The 23,153-nt window shown below is 32.8% G+C and overlaps 2 protein-coding genes across 2 annotated transcripts in view; one reads left to right on the forward strand and one right to left on the reverse strand.

The window, feature by feature from the left end:
• Positions 1–11,288: 11,288 nt before the first annotated feature.
• The window catches only part of LOC113496432 (neuropeptide SIFamide receptor-like), a 63,860-nt gene continuing 51,995 nt past the window's right edge, over positions 11,289–23,153 (reverse strand). Inside the window, exon 2 of the mRNA XM_026875640.1 lies at positions 11,289–12,330. Within this exon, the coding sequence (XP_026731441.1) occupies positions 11,562–12,330 (769 nt within the window). The 3' untranslated portion in view covers positions 11,289–11,561. The remainder of the gene's footprint in view (positions 12,331–23,153) is intronic.
• LOC113496434 lies at positions 20,005–21,000 on the forward strand. The gene is made up of 2 exons (XM_026875643.1): positions 20,005–20,217; positions 20,459–21,000. Exons 1-2 carry the CDS (start codon positions 20,143–20,145, stop codon positions 20,951–20,953), a joined length of 570 nt encoding a protein of 189 aa, XP_026731444.1. The 5' UTR covers positions 20,005–20,142; the 3' UTR covers positions 20,954–21,000.

The following is a 23,153-nucleotide window of genomic DNA, read 5'->3' on the forward strand; positions in this document are numbered from 1 at the left end:
ATTTTATTTTCAGCAGCGCTCTCCGCAGAAGATGCTGATTTTTTAACATATCTAGACTTGAGTTTCAAAAATCATAAAAAGACTTTCCAAAATGAGATCAGTTGAAAAACCGACGCAATTATAACAGATATAGAAAAAGTATAAGACGTAGTAAGATTCATTTTCTCAATAAGTTTTAATTCAATTAGGCTTTGATGAAGGAAATACATATTTCTACCTACTCAGATGAAATTAATTTCACTGTAGGAGAGAAGAAATATAAATCCTATTGTAATTAATTGCATTGTATGGACTGTGAACAATATGAATATAGTTTATATTGTGTGTGCTGACCGGAATTATGGCGGCGAAGGACAAAACGACGCAAGGACGAGTTACACAGAACCAATATTCATAGTTAATTAGCTTTTAAATTGAAATCACGCTCGCGCTGACATTGTGGTGTCGGTACTCACCGGTATAATAAAGCGAAAAGGTTGTTTCGTGTTTATGTTGACTAAAAGCTATTGGTCCGATAAAAAAAAATGTTTGATTATGATGTCTTTTTATTGTGACAATTTCTAATTGCTTTTTAAAATCTGCAGAAGATAGTACTTTTTGAACTTGGATAGATACCATAAGGTTCTGCCTAAAATTTCGATTGATTAAAATGCTTTAATGTGAAAATGTGCATTAATTTAGCAAGTAACTACATAGTAAATACATGAATTAATAAAATGATATGGTTTCGTTGTTAAAGGATTTAAAGAAATGTACCACTAAAGAGCATTTTTGAATATATTTTACTATCCCACTGTTTTTTAAAAGAAATAACTTGCCTTACATTTAAAGGCAGGTAAAGAAAACCAAGCAACCCAAAAAATAAATGTATATACTAGACATAAAGTTCACGCACCCAAACATCTGAATCAGTCGAGCAAGTTCACGGAGATAGTATAACAGACGAAATCGATGCAGTGACGTCAAGCCACATAACTCAAGTTACACAAACACTATCAGATATTGAAGCCACGTTCCAAGGCATGCAAACTAAATAAAAGTTGGAGATGACACGTCTGAGTCAATGTCCCCGACGTCCTAGCGTGGTTTACTTTGCCGTGGGAGGCAGTGGGGAGGCAAATGAAGTCGTCATGCGAAATTATACAATGATGTATGCGGTTAAGTACTGATAAGCTGATTTAATGTCTCAAAAATAACTTTGGATCATAAATATATTTTTATTCAGTGGTAAGGTACTTTTCTCTATAGAGCAACAAACTGTTTTAAAGTTAGACATTACAAAAAAGACGACACCATAGTTTCCAATCTTAATAAATTACATTAATCCACATCGATGTTAAAATGAAAACCAACTGGCTAAAAATGAAACTTAATGTTCAATTTTTATTTTAATAATATTCATACAACAAAATAACAGAATGCATTTCAAAATCATTTTTCATGTCGCTGCACTGTATAAAGAGTTGTGTGCGAGGCGCGGCCGTGGCCAGCCTGACCTAAAATCACCAGTTCAAGGTCGTCACACGATGCAAGTCCCTGTTGCATTCTGTGTATGTCTCAATTATATGGATTTTTCCTGGCGTTGACACATTTTCTAGAAATTTCTTTGGTTTTCTATTCCCAATTAAGAATTGGTTAAAAATTCCCTAGACATCGATGTACGATATAATCCACTGTAGGTTTTAGAATAAAAACAATATTTCTCTAAGGAAATTCATAAGAAACACATTTGCAATTTTTATTATTCTACATTTTTAATCCTTTTCAAAAAACTTCCCATTTCAAAAACCTTTGTGCTACACTGCTTGTCTGTACATTTTTTTTCAAAGTTAGCCACATGGTATCCCTACACAATATAGACCTATAAAGCTCATAATTTTCAGTTCATTAATACAAAAGCTTTCAATAAATCAGTTTTCCCAATATCCCCAGTGTGTCTGGTGCACAGCGCACCTTGACCCCTGTTTCTGGGGCGGCACCGCAGGCCGCACGCCCGCTCAGGACCATCAGCTGTGGTCGCCGCCACATTATAATCCACTTTCAGGCAAACTCACGTGCATATACCATTATTAACGAGAACGTGGTAACCTTCTATGTCATAAAATGTACCTAAGCTCTTTAAATTGTTTTGAGGAAATAATCAATTTCAAGCCTTTTCATTCCCATATAGTTTTTTGGACTTGAACCATTTGTCTAAAACTTTTCTCGGATTTATTTGCCTGTGTGATGTGTATTACCTTATTTTAAGCCATTAGAATAAAGTTTTCTACAGTTTCTATTCTATTTAGTTTAATAAAGAAACAATCGTAATAATTTACCATAGGTGCCATAATATTTGTTTCAAGAAAAGAAAAAGCCAACAACAACACTGTAAGTAAAAAGGAAGCAAAACAGAAAAACATTGAATAAAACATTGAGTACATAAAACAGGATATCGGCAGTAATAACGAGAATCCAGTGCCTAATGTAAATATTGAAGCGCTGTGCCTTGACCCCCTGTAGTGGGTCAGCGGCGGCAGGATAAATCAATCGCTGCTGTGCTTATTGGACAGTTTCAGTTCCGACGCAGGTGTATTTATGTTAACTCTCTCGTATATTACATTCCCTTACGTGTACTAGAATACTAATATTAGAAAAAAATAAGAGCGATGCTTACGAAAATTTCGTTAATTGATTGTTTCAAGATAATATTGTATTTTTTTTTATTTCAGGACTTAATTTAATCTTCTTCCGGAGAAAATAATGAATTCATAGTAAATATCAAGGAAAAATGAGTTTTTTTTTAAACGTTTACAAAAATATTAAAAATACCGATTAATTTTTTGACACAGTCACACCACATTTTAAACAACATGTTCTAAATTAAATCAATAGAAATCGTCAACTCTAAAGCATGAACGATTGAAAATGAACCTTTTAGTATCAGGAATAAAGTTGTAAGTATAGTTTTTCTCTCAGTTAGCCTTATTTCAGTGGATATTAAAATACTAAATGAAAAGCTCGGGATTAATAAGGCGGTCCTCCTTGACCCACACTATTGGTTATCCCGGATAGAACCTTTAATTACTGCAGCGGATTTATAAAGAGTTTTGCAAGGTTCAAGAATTCGATTTTTATTAAAATTGCAATTTGTTCCGATTTTTATACACAGTTGTATAATTTCCTACATTAATACAATCAAAATTTTAAACGTCATTAAGCTTGATATTGTGTTCTTTACTTGTTTTTGTTTGTAAGAAATTATTTAACCATCAAAACGAAAAATAGTGCAATATTTCAGGGTGTTACATATTCCTCTTTGTAAATCCGCTGATGAAAATAAGGAAAAATCTTAAAGTTGACTTAAATTTCGGAATTCACTACTACTCTGTGAAATAGATCTATTTCCATGGCATACCCTTTTGAAGTTATTAAAGACCTTTTTTATTCACAAACACTTTATATTTTATTTATTGCTTTTGCTACAAGCGTTTGAATCTTTACCCAATTGAGCAATCCTAACCACACTACTCACTACCCGACCGAATTTAATAACCCTGTGAAGTAGATACTACTTCCACATATTTACTTCACCCGCAATTTGCGAAAAAACGCCCAAAACACGAAACAAGGTTGTTATAGGCCCAACGATCCATAAAACGCATCCGTGTTAGAGGTATCCTCGGCAAATAAAACGGAGCCTACTGCATCGCCTGACCTTGCCCCACTGACCCAAAAACAACGGTTCACGATCGCTCCGACCATTCCAATGCTTTTATGATGGATCAAATATTTTTCTACATATTTCATTTGTCTCCAATTAAGGATTTACATATCTTCGTAATTTGATTTGTTTTGGTATAATAATTGAAGTTTAAATCGATCACTTTAAAGTCTTACTTAACGAACATGTTTTGTCTGTTTATGTTTAAACGATAAATAGGAAATGATAAACGATTTTGGTATTTTTGCGTTTTGTGTGTTAATTGAATTTTGTGACTGCCATAAACATTCCTAAGGTAAATTAAAATCTGCTATTTCAAATAATACATTACTAAAATGACGAATTGAGATACCACGTGGAAGGATGATAATAAACATTTAGATCTTCATGTCTATTTTATATTTATACACCAGTAATAAGAGGGTTGAGAAAACGGGCACACGTATCCCTACACAAAATCTTACTTGATTTTCTTCTCACCACGGACAAGGTAAATCCTGCATTTTTGTAGAAAAGTATATTTAGAACGTGACATAAAAGCCTGCTAACGAAAAGGAGTCCCAAAATATATGACTTGGAGTATTAATCAACGCTCTCTAGAGTGAAACCTTTTCAGTTCGCTCTCGAGAGCCGGTTTCCTAATGAAGTCAACGTACTCTCAATGACGTTATTAAAAACTAATCCGTCTGAGCCGATGTCTCCAAATTAACGTCCATTTCCCATTTTGGTAGTGCCCTATGTACACGAGGATAGGGTGCTAAGACGGGAGAGTCAACTTGTGTTTTGCTATAGAAAATTTTACTTTATGTAAAGGTTAAATTGTCTTTATTCTAAGCTTAGAGACGTAGCAGTAGTAGTCGTAGCACATGCCCTGGCAGCGGGATCGTCCGAAAGGGTTACCGTGGCTCAGGTACACGAAGGGCAAAGGAAAGTAAAATATAGGTAGATTTAGATTTCCTATCTAAAAGAAAAGGTTCGTGGCTCATCAGATTAAAATATTAAGCAGATAATAAGTAGGTAGATGCACGTTGTCTCCATAGTCTCCGTGGATTTATCGCTATAAACGCTGTCTCGCCTGAAGTCAACGAGAAATATCAAAATAATTGTAAATGTCATCTTTCTATACTCCTCACATTGTCATCTCTGTGACGTCTACGATAACTGGATCGTCAGTTGTCTCGTGTATTTGGGTCCTTATTGTGAACAATCGCTAGTGTTTGCGAGTGACCACTTCAATCTAGAGCACCAATCCGTCTGTCCACTCTTTTTTATCGTTCATTGAACTTTTAGCCGCGTGATGGATGAGATGATATTATTGTTTGATAAGGCGCTTAGATTTATTAAGCCTGAGGCGAGAAGCGTATATGAAATAAGACAGTTTTTTTTATACTTTCGATTTTCAGATACCGCATCATGACATAACTAGGTATTTGAAGAGTTCATTTGTGTATTTAATAAAAGTTTAAGCCATTAGTAACAGAAGTAACAAAAAAGGATATTAAGTTTTGTAACGTCTGACATCATGACAATGTCATGACGAAATGAAAAAACAAAAACTAACCATAATATCACATTGTTATCTGAAGGTAACGCGGATAGGAAGTATCCTATAACACATAAATAATCTTTGGTGTAATGAACTTATGCAAACCTAAATAGGATCATTTCTTTTTGTTATCAGGTAACGTGAATTTTAAGACACATTATGTATGTTTTATGTATACGTACCTACGTATTTAAGGTATATGAAATACCAATCTCGTTAGATGTAAATATCAGTTTATCTAAAGCCTATCATAAACTAATTGTTTTAGTTGTAGTTCAGCCATCACAGGCGTGACGCCTAAATTCTGATATCGTTTTAATTGATCTCTTTGTACCAAGTTTGATTAGCTTTATTGTTTAAACTGTTATTACAAGTTTGTGTAGTCTATTTCTAGATGTATGATGAAAATGTTGTGGTAATGTTATTTTAGTAATGTTTGCTAGTAAAGTTACTAATCCAGTTAAGCTATCTGTGGAATCTAGAAAAATATTTGGGCAATGCCTATGGTTGTTTTAGTAGAATACCTAAATACTTTCTATGAGTTTGAACTCTAAAAGACTCAATAGAAAGCTCATAAAATAGAAGGTCAGTATATTTCCAATTAATATCGTTTCAAGAATGTTTTAAGTGCAATGCATGAATGGTTATCAGCGCAGCGCCTGATCGTCTTCATATTTTATGGTCAGTCGTAAAATGTTGCTCTTGTGTAGCATCAGGCGTTTGCGTCATTGGGAACACTTCAGTCTAATGCAAGAGTCTACGCAAACCAAGAAAATCAAAATTAGGCGCTGGTACAAAGTCAAATACATTAAGTGCAAAACTTCTTCATTTCACAAGATTGGTAGGTACCATTTAAGTGTCCTCGCACATAATGTTGAAGTCTTGTTTTTCTTTATAGGTATAAATTTAAATTTGAAATGAAACAATAATCGCATAATTTTTCGACATTTTATTTATTTCACATACAATAGTGTTTGCATGTTAGGTTAATATTTTATCCAATATGAATTTATCTAAGCTGTAACTGCCAAAACAACTATTTGTTACCGCCACTGCTAAAACACACATATTTTATTACTTGCTTATATTGATTGTATAAATATATATTTTTGTGTATACACAAGAGACCACAGATACTTTGGTTCTCAAAGAATAAATAAAAAATTGGTTGGCAAGTATATAGGTAATAAGTATTGTTAGTTATTGAATAATTTAAAAATCCATATTTTAAATTGATAAGTTATTATTTTGATGTATTTTGCGTTAAAATACTCATGTGGTCCCATGCGCATAACAATATTTGTGATGTTACTATTGTTGATATTTTTCTAGTTAATACATAAGGTTTTTCCTAAAAAAATCTAATAAGTTCGTAATATAGATTTCCAAAAATATTGCATGTGTACGTGTATTTCATCAAATCAATTGAAAAACGTATCTTTGATAGGGGAAGGGCTGGTGACGTCATATGCTAGCCGAAAGTGTAGGTACTGGACCCGATTCTGCTATTTACAATGGCTGATGAATAAATGGCAATTGGATTAAATCCGGACTATTTTAATCTAAGCATTTTTCTTATAGGTTGGCAACTTGGTACTAGGTTAGACACTTACGATCAATACAATGAATTTTCAATTTATGTGTTGGCAAAATGCTTAAAATAATAAGAAAGTTTACATTTTAATTCAACTGCCATTCATTCATCGGCCGTTGTAAATAGCAGAATCGGGGCCGTGGTAAGTGATGGCGTAGTTTAAGTAAACAAATAAACCAGTTGCGTTTTTGGAAATCTATCGGACGGACTATTTAGATTTTTGTAGTTAAATACCTATTGTTTAATATTTTTATCTTTACACATCTAAAATGTAGATACCTATTACAAATTTTAATGTGATACACATTAATAGATATAATAATTTTATTAACATAAATTTAAAAATATTACAACACAATGTGCGAATTTGTGTTTTAAATTAAAGTTTCTTAAATAACTCCGAAGTGATTATTAAAAATACAAATTCCCTAAACTTTCTATGTTAAAACAAGCCGTTATATTTCTACAAAAAGAAAATTATTGAAATTGACGAATTAAATTCTACGGCAATTCTAGTTTATTACAATCATAGTAAATAATCAACCGTTATTTTTTTTATGGTTTTCTGACACTTTTTGTTTATTATCATAAAAACTTTACCAAACGTAGATATTATTTATTAAAAAATCACTTATTTGATTAAACTTCAATTTTACTAATAAATTTACCAAACTTTTTGGAAATATTTTATCGATATTTATAAGGTAGCTAACTGATAATAGAAAACTATTAAACCCTAAATTATAAAACAAGTAAAATGACATCTTTCTTTTTCGTAACTAAAAAAAACAATCATAATGTTTAAAGGTATATTATTTAAATAAAAGAATAATTGTAAATTTAACTTTAAAATTGAATGAAAATCTTAAAACTTTTAAATACTACTAATAATGTGATATAGCAACAATAAAATAAATAGTTGTAACATTTTATAGATTATTTTTTTAAGAGTCGTGTCTCAAAGGTAACCGACTTTGAAACTGGGAGGTTACATCACTGATATGTTGGTAAATTGTACGGAGTAGACCAAGTTGAATATGTGAAAAATTGCTTCTGTTTACAATACATAGGAATCTCGTGTTTATTGATTTATAATACTAACTAACTTGATTATGGATAGCAACAAAGATATTCAATATTTGTAACTTTTAAATGACGTGTGTGAAGTGTCCATCCATAATCATAATTAGCAGTCTTCTCTAAAAAAGCTTACTAAAATCCTAAATTTCACCTAACATTGCTTAAAACACCAATCTACAATTTATACATAAATGTACAGAATAATTTATACATTTACAAATTCTAATGAACGGCTATACTAAAAGCATTATCACTAATATACTACATTATTAAACCATTTCAATAAACAAATAACTATTACAATTTGTCGTAACATCGAACAGTTTACGTCACAAGAAGGAATATTTATTTATATGAAATATATTTTTAATGTCTAAAATCAGGTCTCACATTATTATTACACACAATAATTATATTAAACATTATTTTCTAACACCAAACACGGCAAATAAAACACAGCGATATCATACAGAAATGCTTTTCTATGATACACGAAAACTAAATAAAAATTTCATATAGTATTTTTCTAATTAAACGCGTAAATTACACAATCTATTTACAGAGAATTACGTGACAAATTTACCAATATTTTTGTATAAATATGTATAATTTTAGAACAATTATTATTATAAAACAACATTTTAATAGTTTATACTATTTAGAGTAGATTATTATATTCTGTATATATGTAATAATATATGCTACCTGAGGCTCTAACTAAAATCCACTAGTGTGTTGAATTATTTCGGTTTATATTCATAACAATTTATAATCAACCAATTTTTATTCCATAAAATGAAACTTACAATAGATACTAAACAATTGAAAAGCAACTTCCATATTTTCAATTGTTTGTTCTATAAATAAAATCATTAAAACCTAGAATAGTAGAAACACTGATAAATTAATCAAATTTTTGCGAGAGATAAATATGTAAACACAATGTAATTTTCACCCATTTCATCAAATTTATCAACGTTTTTCAATCGTAGAAATGTCACTTACACCTGAGGTTTATTTCGCAACATGGGTGTATGTGAATGTATAGTTACAAGCGTCAGGTAATTAGATAACAATGTTGGTATACAACTACTACCAATATTCATACATGAATATAATATTTAAAGTTTAACACTAAATATACAACTGTTATACATATTATATTGATTATTTATACAAATACAATATATAGTACAAGCCCACGAAAAAGTTAAATTTCATTACAAAGTGAACCGAAAGACCCATTCTGTGGTTCGTTGTGACTTGTGGGCCGATTTAAAAACTGTTCGTATGTCATCTTAGTCTACTGGACCGATTGAATGAAGTTTTGAATGAAATTCGTTCTGTTCCCCAGACGAAGCTGCCAGCAGCTTTACGAGGACGTTATTGTACACTTGATACCAACTTAAGATGACATGCTCAGCATGATACTACTCGCTACACATATTGCCTTGATATTCCTTTTTATTACATTTTTTATTTTTGTTAATCTTAATTTAAGAAAATAGTTTTATAAAAATAATAAAACAAAAGATTAACTTCTACATAGTTACAAAAAAATAACGTGGAAAGCTTACGAAACAATTTTGTCGAGATGAAATAAAGATACAATAAGCTAGGGTAAAGCTTAAAATTACAAAAATAGTCGAATTCAAAATCCTTTTCTTATTATCACACGAATAGTCCTTTTGAAGGAGTTCCAAGCAGTTATCAGTCTTGCAAGCTTCGACTTTGTCCATGATATCCTAAACAAACCGATTCAGGTTCTATACACTGCAGTGCAGACAAACGTAACCACGACCAAAGGAAACAGTACAAACGGCACAAGACTTGTATCTTAACAACTATGCTTGATGTCAATAGTAGAAAAATATTTTTGTTTCTTTTTTATTTTGTTAAAAATAAAACATTACATCTAATATATTATTCTATTCGTGTGTGCGGTTATTAAAACGTCTAGTTACAATTTATTTTAGGATTAAAAAATTACGAGTAAAATATGAGGTCGACGTGACAAATAAAATGGGTATTACTTTGTGGACTGAAGACAGCGAATGATAAATCGGAATATCCGAACGATAAAAATATGGACAATATTATGAGTAGGTAATGTAGAAAAAAAGAGATACGATAGAATTCAAAATAGTTTTGTATCTTTATATTAAAATGCAAAAGTTCACAGTTACATCTAACTTGACTAACCTAGTTTTTTTTTATTTCCCACAGTATATAATAGTTATTTTAAAAATATACTATCATAATTATTTAATTTCGTAACATTTTGTGCATTATAAGCGGCTAATAGCCTGTGCTTAGCGCAGGCTCTTAATAAGTACAAAGAATAATTAATTTAAATTAATTATTTATTTTTATACTATCATGATTTATATGAAGCTCGAATTGTACATTTTGAAGTGGACATGTATATGTTTAATAAAGTCAATGGAAATTATTCATACACCTGCTAAATAAATTAAAGGTGTTCAAATCAAATTCGACACTTATTATTTAAATCAATCAACAAAATACACCTTATCTTTGTTTTAAATGAAAAACGTTGTATTTGTTTAAAAAATAATTATTAAAATCATGTCCAGATCAAAATCTCACAATATAAATAACAATTTATAAGTTTTCTTGAAAGTCCTAGTCACACGTCATCACAAATATGTTGTTGTTGCAATATATAACTATACCTAGGTAAGTTCAGCGCGATTCTTGGTTCCCTAAATTCGCTAACATCGTCATTAGGTGTTCAGAACAAAATCAAAGTGACCGGTGATAGTGGATAGTTAGCAGATACCAATTACAAGAAATATAAATGAATTAATACAATGATCGAATGAAAATATAAAATACACACAATATTATACAATTTACGATGATAATAATATTGCTTTTAATAATTATTTCAAACATAAAGTATGGAATGTATTTATTTTATATTATGATTATAATTTATTGATTCAAAAGCTTATTTACTACGAAATATTATTTTTGTACTGTTGTGTTTTGTTCCGGATTAATATAAATAAGTATATAATTTTGTATTTTTGTTTTTAAGTTTTTTTTTTGTAAAACATTTATTCAACTGTATATAATATAACTTCAAAAGAGATATGGAATTATTCAATTTCAAACAATTATAAACAATTTATCCACTTGAAAGTAAACTTCAAAATTTGACTCTACAAAATAAAAACAATACACAAAGTATACTTTTTAAAAGTGTATTAAAATTATAAAAATCTTCTTCCAACATTTTTTTTCATTTTGTGCTTGGTGTGCGTTTCTTCTGTACGCTCCTAATTATTACAATCAGTGTAAAAATAAAATCTCCTTAAAACATTTATAACCGACTTACGTATAAAAATTACAAGTTATTAAACTACTAGCATTATTAAAAACACTGATTATGTTCACTTATATTATCTATGCTAGTTTGAAGGTCGTAAAACTGTTCTCGCACAAGACAACACCAAACTGTTAAAATAAAAACGTTCAATAGAAAATGTCGTATTGTGTCGATATGCTGAGACGCGTCTAGATCAGAGATCAGTGGCCACTCGCGGCCCGAGTGCGCGACGTAAAGCCGACCATGGCTCTCATTCAAAATCCATTACGTACCTCCGAGCCGCTTACACTCCCGTGTGGTTAAATATGAACGACACGGCGTTCTTATCAACGGGAGGAGACCGTCGAGTGATCGACGGATGGTTGTTGTTGTTGTAATGCCAAGACTTTCTCGTCGAAGTACTTGATGACTGCAGAGCAATGGTCTCATAGTAGCGCAATCGTCCACAGCATTTCCTGCTCTTAATGATTGCAACGAAACCCTTTCTGTACTTCTTATTAAAGAAGGCATACAAAATAGGATTGATGCAAGAGTTAGAAGCCCCCAGCCATTGGGCTAGAGGAGTGACGACTGGAAACATTTCTTCTTCCCATTTTTGGATTGGTCCACCAAGTTTGATCCTCGCAAATATAAGGTATAGCGGGAACCAGGACAGGACGAACAAAATGACAACAGCAACCAACATCTTGACGACTTTGACTTTGGACTTTTGTTGCATCCTTTCCATTTGAGCGTCTTGGGTGTCAGTCGGGATAGATCTTCTCCAGACTTTGATCCATATAAGAATGTAGCACATGGTTATCAGGACCATTGGTAGTATGTAGCAGAAGATGAGGTTTCCAATCACGAAGTACAGGACTTCGCTGATGGGGTTTGGCCAGACGTCTAGGCATAGTCGTACATGAGGGTTGTCCTCGAACACTACGACGAGGTCGAAGAAGAACACCCAGGGAGTGGTGACGCTGATGGCGAAGATCCAGATAAATACTATCATCATGCGTGCGCGGCGCTTGGTGATCTGGCATTTCAGGGGCCACCAAATGGCCAAGAATCTGTAACAAGGAAAATAAATGTTAATTTTAAAGTTTTCTCATTTTAAACTATGGTTGTCTTGTTATAAATTTAAAATTCATAAACAAGGTCAGTCAGTGCTGTTTTTATGATAAGTTCTGAAAACATTATATATGTTAATACATTTATTTATGACCCAAAATTACTGCACAGTATATGCTTGAACAGCTGTTCAGGATTATAACGATTGGTCTCAAAATTGACACCTTAAAACTTTAATCTCGCATAATCATCCTGTCACTTATGAAAAATGCTTAAAATTCATATTATTACTGAACATAAAAACGCACCGCGTAGGTATGCGTCTTTACTCGCAAGTCATTTCAAAAGTGCTGATATATTTTTAGATGCTCAAACCTCGTAAACTGGACTTGAACAATTAAAATGGGATGTTACCGTTTTAAAAATAGACGATGGAGCATTACTGGGTAATGGCGCAGGATATCGCGCGGAAGATGTAAAACCAGTCGTGTGGAAGGCAGTTAAGCGTCTGAGAGATTAATTGGCTAAAGGGTAAAAACAGAGCCGGCTATGGTAATTGGAGATCGTCTGGGACTCGAGATGTTTTTGTGTTCCACCCTTATCATAAACGACAGACATATATTTGTATGAGTGGCAGATTAAGAATCGTATTTACGACCAGCTAGTCACCCATAGACGTGTCCAGGACATGCTAGTTTTGTTGACGTTGTGCATCTGACTGGAATGTTCGCAAAACCCGCACAACAAGAGGATTAAAACCTAAGTAAGGCAGTAGTTATTTGTTTAGATATAAATTAAACGCATACAACTAGTAGCACGCAATTTTATAACATAAATCATAATTCAATCTAAGGTCATCATCTAAAACAAACAGCGAGCACATGCGCGACGACCTCGAATACAAATAATCGTATAATTGACAGCTTAATGACCTTAAAAATCAAAGATTTACTATTAGGAACTTTAAGCGAAGTCGGAAATGTTAGCGCGAAGTACCGTCGAAGGACGATGGGAAAATAAGAAGTGTTGGCATTGATTCTTGGTATTATGAGAAGATAAGTTCATGTGTTTAATATAATTAAGATGATTTTAAGCTGACTCCGAATATTTGACTCTCAATCAACGCGGGTGATTGGACAACGGATAAGTTTAAGGATTACCTTAATGAATGAATAGGTAGAGTTGAAATTATTTACTCGTAGTGATCTACAAGTAAATCATAGTAACAAATTATTCTTGAAGTTTATGAGATATCTTTTATTAATATGACTGCATCTTAATCAAACCGAATACCGGCTCTTTTAGAGGCCTTTCTTTTTTACATAAATCAAAGGGTTAGTTAAAAGTTAGTTAGTGCTAGGCAGAGACCTCTTCTCATATTGGTGATTCGGAATTCCTTATTTGGAATTTATGTTTAGATAGTATATAGGTATATTAAATGTGTCAGAAACGTTGTTAGCTTTATTTTTAACTTGTTATAGTTGTTAAACGCTGATTCCAGAATCAGTAACTTCCTCGCAAGAACAAGAATTCTTGTTTTGAGAGTAATTCCAAGTATTTAAAGGCAATCGTCCTAAGTGTAGTACTTACTTTGAGAAACCTTGGCATTGCTTTCATATTAAATCTGCACCCTGAAAAGTATTAACATTGTAAAAGGCCTTCACATTTACTTGTATTGATATCATAAACGATTCCAAGAATATTTAATACTGTGATCAGTAAGCTGTTAAACAGAACCATTACCACTGCGGGAGTGAGACAACCCTATATTCTGATCGTAGCAGCATCCCGCTTCCAAAACGGTAGAGTTCTTCTTTAGGAGGTACTGACCACACTGGATCGAATTTATCGTATCGGCTTACGTCCCTCTTGTCCGATCCAGATAAGTTATTACTTGAATACATTGAAAACCATTATGACTTTCATCGTTGTGCCACCACACAACCAAAATCTCCCTTACGTCACCATAATAATGAATAATGCACAACGCACTGTATTGTAATTCTCTCATTGACATTTGAGACCCATAATTTGGGTTATTCTTTACGGAGTGGCCTTTTCAAAAAATACGAACAAATTTTACAATTTCGACATGGAGCTTGATATGCTGATAATGGTGTGACATCTTGAAACGCTGATACAGAGATAATGTCGCGAGACATATATGCACTTGATTCCAATTTAGCTTAATTTTGGACCAAACAATTAAAACTATAGTCGAGACACTGAAATTCTATTATTATCCTTTCCCAACAATACCATGTCTAGCCAAACTCAATTTAATATCAATCTCTTCACCTATCCCAGTTAACACATCAAGCCACATTTAACTTAATAACGCAGGGTCGACCCTGTCAGCGGATACTTCAAGCATCATTAAGCCCTATCTCCTACATAACCTCGCTTATAACGATATAATAATTCACCGATAACTTGCTTGGATTTTGCATAAACATTGCGAAAGGGAAACAAGCGATGTTCGCAAATAAATCACGGATGTACAAGGGGTCTACTACCAGATCTTGAAGTGGGACTGTATTTGTTGGAGCGAGATGAAGCTATATATAACACCTTACCCTGTTGATCTTTCAACTGCATCAGTCTAACTCTGAGAGGCAGTGGTAGACCCCGTGATCTCGTGAATTATGTGGCACATGGCTCCCAGACTACGTTGCTTAATCTCATTTGCCTAATAACGGACCTTTTATATTATAAAAGGTGCTTAACTTTTGTTTACTTGGTTTTATTTAAGAAAGACGTCTCATTATATTTAATTGATAATGTGGTTGGTATGCCTTAAAAATCCGCGATGAGTACAGAAAACAAGATGTAAAGGCGATACTCAAATCTTAACTTTATAAATCAATACCAGTTTATATTTATTTAAGTTAATGTTTTACTTTGCAAGGATTTTACAAACGTTTAATCAGTTAAAATATAATTTCTTAATTCTTGTTCAAGCATTTAATTATCCTTAATTAATTAAGAAATTTTTAGTTCCATTAAATTTTTCGAGCGACTCTTTTCAAGAGTCGACACTTATTTTTAAACATATTACTCCAATCTCAATGACAAGCGAAATATTCCATGTTTTTAATGGTTAAATGTAGGTATGGAAAACGCACAGTTAATACGTAATCTTGGTTCCGAAAATTAAAGTTAACCTCTTTTAATAAGAAGGTAGCTTACGAAATATTTACCTCATTACAATAATATCGATCATAATCTTGTATTTTGTAAGTAAATCAATATAATTACATCAAAACTTTTAATTTACCATCTGCAATTATCTCTCAAAAACAGCATTTTTGGCGCTCGGACTGTCAAAATTGGCGCCAGTAAAAAATAGCGGTCCACGACATTGACACACAAATGATTTAATTACATAATTATTACAACCGTAAAGCAAAGTTACAAATAGCAGCTCCTTTTTAAATAAAAACCTTTAATCTAATGTGATAAAGTTTGAAATCGATCAATTACAACTTTGCGAGCTGCATATTTAAATTGGTTTTACGTCATGTTTGCTATACTTTCCTTGATTGACTACTTTAACAGGCTGTATGATTATGTTGTTGCTACTAGTGTAATTACACACGTGAAAACTGCTAAATAATTCACTGTTACTTGTTAAGCTATTGGCAAAGCGATAATATTTAATCGAGCAGTTAATCAACGGTCTATTGGTAATAAATCAATGTTTCAATGTCGTATACAAACACAAATCATTTCAAATCCTTTTTGGCGTAGAGGTGCTACGCGAATTCTATAGAGATTCATGTACTTATTATAGCAATTTACGATTATGTTACCTTATTATTCAGGCGAAGGTAAACAGACCTATTTCCATTGCATTATGAAAGTAAAATAAAAGATCATGAAAGAAATCGGGCTCAACAATCACGATCATCAGATTAAGTCAGGTTATAAGATAAAGATTTGAAGATCGTCGAACTCAAGAAAGTCTGATAATAATAGGAAAACATGGTCGAATACAAACATTACCTCTGAACTAAACTGGTCAAACAATTATTATTTGGAGATACAAATAGCATTTTTAATACAATACAGTAAAGTTGCTTTTAGAAAATCCTTGTTACATGCTGTGGTCGTTCTAAAAAAAACTGTTTTTACACGAATGGTCCAGCAATTTTTACTCAATTATTTTCGCCTCATTACTCTAAGCGTATTACTATGAGCTAGTGCTCTTCGTCCTTTTTTAATATTGACGAGAATACCGCTTTAAGGGTACTAGGCTTTTTAATATGGTGTCTTTATGCCTTGATGTCAGAAACCCCATAAACAACAATACGTTCTCATTTACCAGTAATGGCGTCTGATGAAATTGGGCGTGGCCATGTCAATGCCACCGGTAATAAAAATACTTAAACCTATCTTGAATCTTAAAAAGCTTTTAATGACATCAGACAAGCGTGTGCCAAATTAATTATACAGCAATAATGTAGCACGATGAATGGATTGTGACAACCAACTTAATATTGCGGTTGAGTTGAACGATATTGAACCTTTAATTTAAGTCAATAAAGTTGATAGTAACGGTTTTGATAAGTTTGTGATTTGAAGCTTTGAAAAGCTGCCTATGTTACACAAATACTAGTTTCTAGTGTGTGGGAGGTACTGCGTTAAATGCATTACCTTGTTTGACATACGAGACTTATTTATAAGATGAGTAAATATTTGGAATAAACAGATGGATAATAACCCCACCGCAGACATGATTTAGGGACTAATAGGGACATAGTAACTCTTATTTATCAACAAAATATAATGTAATATGGGTTAAAAAAGATAACAAATATAAAATACTGTGAACATACTTCCAGTTAACTTTGAATTAAAAATAAGAAATGTCAATTAAACAGTAATTCACGCTTATTGCCCCCATAAAGTTAAAGTTCGCGGTTCAATACCGAAGAGAAAGAAATGATTTACGTACTCATAAATTAAGCAAGCTTCGGATTAAGAAATGTTCCGATAATATCTACAACATAAGTTAAACAGCCTGTGTGGTCGTGTAACCAATGAATACCGTAAGTCACGAGAACTCTCCATCGAAAAACTGTCTTAGGTCCTATTCTTAAAGTTGAAATTACTTTGTTCTATGTTGTGATATAAGCTCTTTCATGTTTAGGTTAAAAGTTTTTGATGTATATCAAAGGATAGTTGCGTGTGTTCGTTTGTCGTTACGTTTGTTACGTACAGTTGGCTGAAGAAAATGATAGATTGTTTTAGACGGCTCTATAGACCCCAATTATTATTGTCACATACTTAGTTTTTAATTAATTGCAAATTATTTTGATGGCAAACAAAGTTACGTGTATTCAGTTCTGTTTTAAAAAAGATTAGAGAGAGAATTCTTCATTATTAAATATGCATTATTTAATAATGAAGAATTCTCTCTCTAATCTCACAGTTTACTCACGCGTATTTATCGGTAAGGCCCGACTAGTGTCCGACCCAACTGGAGTCCTTAATGATGAGATGACAATCATGACTAAGGACTCCTTTAATTAACCTACTCAAAAATTTTCTTCGATTTTTGTACAAATAAGACTCTTTATATATTTTCGCTAAAAAATATGTAACATGCAGGACAATTCATTCAGCACTATTTCTGATAATTTTACGTTGCCTGACAATTAATCACAGCATCGCTAACAGTTGTGAAAACAAAACACGCAATCCTATATCCTAAGACGAAATAAGAACAATATTCGATGAAAGAACAAAAGGAACCGAAAGTTCGTTCTGTAAGTGTTCGCCGAAGTAAAGCCTTGCTTAAGAACTTCTGTAACCAAAGTTATTAATATCACAGACTAGTCGTAATATATTATTAGACAAATTATATTAATTACATTTCAGCCTACATGTCGTAAAATCAATTATCTTACGTCTATAAATCATACACGTACAAATGTAATTTATTTATAAGTTATATGGAACTAATAAACCGAGTTATTTTACATGTTAATTAATTTGTTTATTTATTTTCGTGGGACTAAAAATAAAACACTCTGTAATGCTTGCTTTTAAAGAAAAAGATTTAACAATTTAACTCGGACAGCATGAAGCATCTGTTGTGATTTTGAAACTGAAAATAATATCGTAATAAGGAATCTTAAAGGCATCGTTGCTTGCCAGGATTCGGATTTATTATATTTGAAGTAACTCCTTTATAGTATGCATTCATTCAATGACAATATTTAAATACATAATTATAATTTCAGTACCGAATACCATAATAAATTCATCCTATAGTTTGTACGTCGAAGATATATCAATAAAAGACAAAAATATTCTTCATTCACAATGAATGTTAATTGGATGTAAGCCCTTACTGCCTTCACAATGAACCCAATAACAATATTATCTCCAATCAATTTCTATGTAATATATTAAATACTCTGCAATCAGGCGAAGGCCGCAGACTCTATTGTTACGATTTCCTTATAAAGACAAGTTATCAGCTCCATCTAATTATAATGTTGCAATTTTCTAAATTTGTAAGGTATTACTTAATTGGGGAGGGGTATTGTTCTACTGGCATTTACCCTTAGGGACAATTGGAGATTGACAGCATTAAATTACTACTGTTATATTCTACTTTGTTCTACTGCCCCTTTGGTTAGCGTTTTGCGGATAAAATATAACATTAAACTAGTCAAGAGCCGAGTAGGTTAAAAATATTGTTTGCAAAGTTGTCATATTATTTAACGGTCTGTAATTATGCCTTGAATATCGAAGTGCTTATAACGTTGTGGATGTGAGAGACGCTAATACGTAAACAATTAGTGTAGGGCGCTGTCTCACTTTTGCAATGGAGACCGTAATTTTCAAGAGATCATAGTAAAGAATGATCATTTAACGGTAACATTTGTAAATGAAATAAATTATTTATTTATGTTGATAGATTTATGATTTGATTCGTTTGAGTGAAACAGTCGTAAGATCCAATATATGTAGACGTGTACTTTGCTGTCTATAATGAGTTTTAAGCTATTGCTTATTAATTTATTAATGTTACACTTGTAAAAAAAACTACTTTATAAAGAAAGTAATGAGTCATGCAGGCTAAATAGAATACATCACATCAAAAACAAAACCGCAGTACTCTATGACACCTTTCATGTTTTCAAAGTATAAAAATACTTTTACTTTTCGATATCAGGTAAATAATATTTAAGTAGAGCTTTTAAACGTATATTTAATATTAATATCAGTTATTGCAGGGTGCATTAAATATTAAAAGCTTAAACGATCCCTCATATTAACGACGATGAATCCATTAGCACAACACTATTAAATAAAACAGTTTTTCTTGTAAACTTTATTTTGCTACTATTTTTTCTCTTAGATGGTGTCATGTTCACATTATATCGTTTAAAGAATTAATTATTCTAAGTGACTAAAGCGTGTTCTAAAAATAATTCATGAATATTATAATTTTCCTTACTTAACAATTAAATTACAATCGGAAGTCGTTTCGGCAACTGACAAAGCGGTCGCGCAAGTAAAGTGACGGTTTTGCATAACATAATCTGCGTACTTATATCGATATACTTACAACATAAATACCCTCCATACATGCTTATCTGTTTGATCTACAGCCTAATGAACCGTTCCTAACATGTCATCCAATTACAACTACGGTATTACGTTTTAATTAGTTTGCTAATCATAAATTGTCAGATCTGAACGCACCGCCCATTGCGAAACAAATGTGATCCGCGAAACACCGAAATACAGGTAAGTGCGATAATTGTCGCGAACTGGGCCAATCAATATTATTCATGTTGAGTATAAAAGGGTGGTTACTTTTGGGATCAACATCAGTTGCAAGCGAGACATCGACAATGCATACTATTGTGAGTTTCACTTCAAATAAAAAAAATACATATTTGTAATACGGTGTGGACTTGAAAATACGGTCTCTAGATTTGGGAAAATTATTAAAATATCGGAAAATTTCCTGTAGTAATTTAGGAAAAATGAAATATAATACGGGACATCCTACTAATAACATTACAGGAATGAAAATTACTTTTGTGATAAGTAGGACAATGTTTGTTCTAACAGCCTAATTCACCAAGCATTTTCTGTTTTCAGATCATCATCAGCTCTATCCTGGCGTGCGCGGCGGCGGCCCCGGCCTACCTGCTAGCTGAGCAGGCTCACGTCATCCACTCCATCCCCTCAAAGTCCACCTACACCCAAAGCAGCCAGGTCGTCGACCACGGCAGCACCCACGTCTACCACGCTCCCATCGCCACCTACCACTCAGTCCCCGTAGTCCATTCGAAGAGCACTATCACTGCCGCCAACCATGTTGTCGACCACGGAAGCACCTACATCCAGCCAGTGCACGCCGTCAGCGTCATGCCCGTCCACGAAGTGTACCACATCCCCAAGACGACCGTGACCAAGAGCAACCAAGTCGTGAACCACGGCTCCACCACCTTGGTCCACGCCCCCGTGGTGTACCACTCGTCTCCGCTGGTGAGCCTGAAGACCGGAGACTCGGCGGTGACCCACCAAAGCTCCACGGTACACGAGACCGTGCCTGTTGTCAAGTCGCTCGAGTACTACTCTCTTCACCACTGATTTGTTTTGTTGATTTTGTTTGATTAAATGTTTTGTAATATCTATTACTTATGCGTTTTCATTCTTATTTATCCCAATATTTGAATAAGTGATAGTTATTTCATTTTATGCTAGACCTTTGTTATGTTGGACCTCATTTGTAATTTGAATACAAAAACTATTTAAAATTAGAAATTCTGAAGGAATCATCCTTTTTTGGCAGAAAAAGGTAATATTTGTGATAATCTATTGAGTATATTTATGAAATACACAATAACACACAACAATGGTCATTCACCCACAGACCCAAAATAAACAAGTTATTCTGCGCTGAGCAAAAAACTTCTAAACAAAAAGTTTGTATACGCAGCAGAACATGCCAAATTATAAATGAATTTGAAAGCTAATACGAAATAGAAAAGTTTTCAAATTTCGGACGATATAATAATGACAATATTTTCTTCTTAGATTATTTTTTTATAAAAACGCATAAATGAAAAGTTATTTTTCGTTTTTATGTTTAAAAATAAACAAAAGAAGTATAACCAAAAAAACCCTCTTGTAAAGATTAAGGTCGAAACAATGAAATCTAACTATAAAATAATTAAACTAGGATTAATTGATACGGAAAAAAAACTCAGTTTCCCTTCAATTACAGTAACAAATAAACAAGATTACAAATCATCGACATCCTTATGTATCTGTGTCACTAACCGCTACAATTTATGCCTCCCGTACTTTTAAAACAAAGAGAAAAGCCAACGAACAATGTTCTATTTTCTTTGGCAATATTTCACGACATCTCCAAGCATAATGTGATACGTTAAGTAATTAAAACGAATTACAAAGTGCGTTGAACTTGAACAATCAGCTGAGAGAGAAGCTAAACGCGGGTGTTAAAAGTTGATGAGTCATTCTTTGTCTGTAACGAGTACAGTTAAGTACTAATAGGGAGTTTGTACATTTTGGTACGATTTCAAAACGTACTATGAGCTCGTCAAGTGCAACAGTTACTGTTGTGGAAGCAGGACGTCGCTACGCACGCGTATAGTGCCGTCTCGCTTTAACAATCTAAACAGTTTTTCTATGAGTGCTTTTAGTACGAGCACAGAGGGCGTTGAATTTCGCAGACGTATGATTTATCTCGAGACTTTTGACGCAGGTACAGATCGAGACATGTCTCAATTAATGTTGCCAGTTTCGCTGACTTCGGATAAAAATCTAGACGCAGTTTAGTTTCCTAAAATGAATTAATAGTATTTTATTTTTGTAAGATGTTTGGCTGGGAAAGTTTTAGTATCGAGGGGATAGACGTTTTGGCTACCGATTAAAAGTCACGTATCGGAATCATTTTCTTCTTTGCATTAAAGACATTTACCATTTCTTATTTTTTGTCTTTTGACAGCTTTTGGAACCTTTATTCTCTTGGATCAAATATAAATAAAAGCCTTCACCCATTTTTGTAATACTTGTAATGAACGTCAATTCTGACATTCATTTTGATTTTTGTCTCACCTTCTATTACATTTGACCACCATTTATCATTATCAAATCACTTATCGATACATCGATGTATCGATTAGCTATCGATAATATTGCCGATAACCGAATGACTGTATCCTATAATCAATTCACATCGTTGACTCGGTTTCCTTTCATTAATCATTTCATCTTGAACAAGGCATTGCATTTGAGCTTGATGTAACCAAAAATATTAGATTACACAACAAAGTCCTTGGTACAGAAACAAGTACAATAATTGTCCAATCGCATGTCATTATTACGAAATAGTATCAAATAATTGTCTAATCTTACGAAGGTCGATTGCAGAGCTTGAGAGAAGCAGGAAATTTGAGACAGATTGTTAATCTGATAATTATTATTGACAAGTGCGTACAGAGTAATTATATTGATATATTATTAGGAGTCCTTACGCAAAGGTAATGTAACAAATCTATCACGTTACAGATTTGTATTTCTTAAACCTTTTTGTACGGATCCCTCAATATCGACTCGCACTTGTTCGGTTTTATCTTGCAAATATTGCTCAGTACAATGTAAAACGTGCTAAAAATCTCAAAAATCGAGAGACAATACATCAATGTTTTAAAATTGTTATCCAAGCGTGCGTGAACTTGACATTCAACAACATGTTACGAAACAAACGTGAGCAAAGATACAGAAGATCAAGTCGAATTAAAAGTGAAATTGGTTTTCGAGA

The sequence above is a fragment of the Trichoplusia ni genome, chromosome 8 (genome assembly GCF_003590095.1).
Source record: "Trichoplusia ni isolate ovarian cell line Hi5 chromosome 8, tn1, whole genome shotgun sequence".
NCBI lineage: Eukaryota > Metazoa > Arthropoda > Insecta > Lepidoptera > Noctuidae > Trichoplusia > Trichoplusia ni.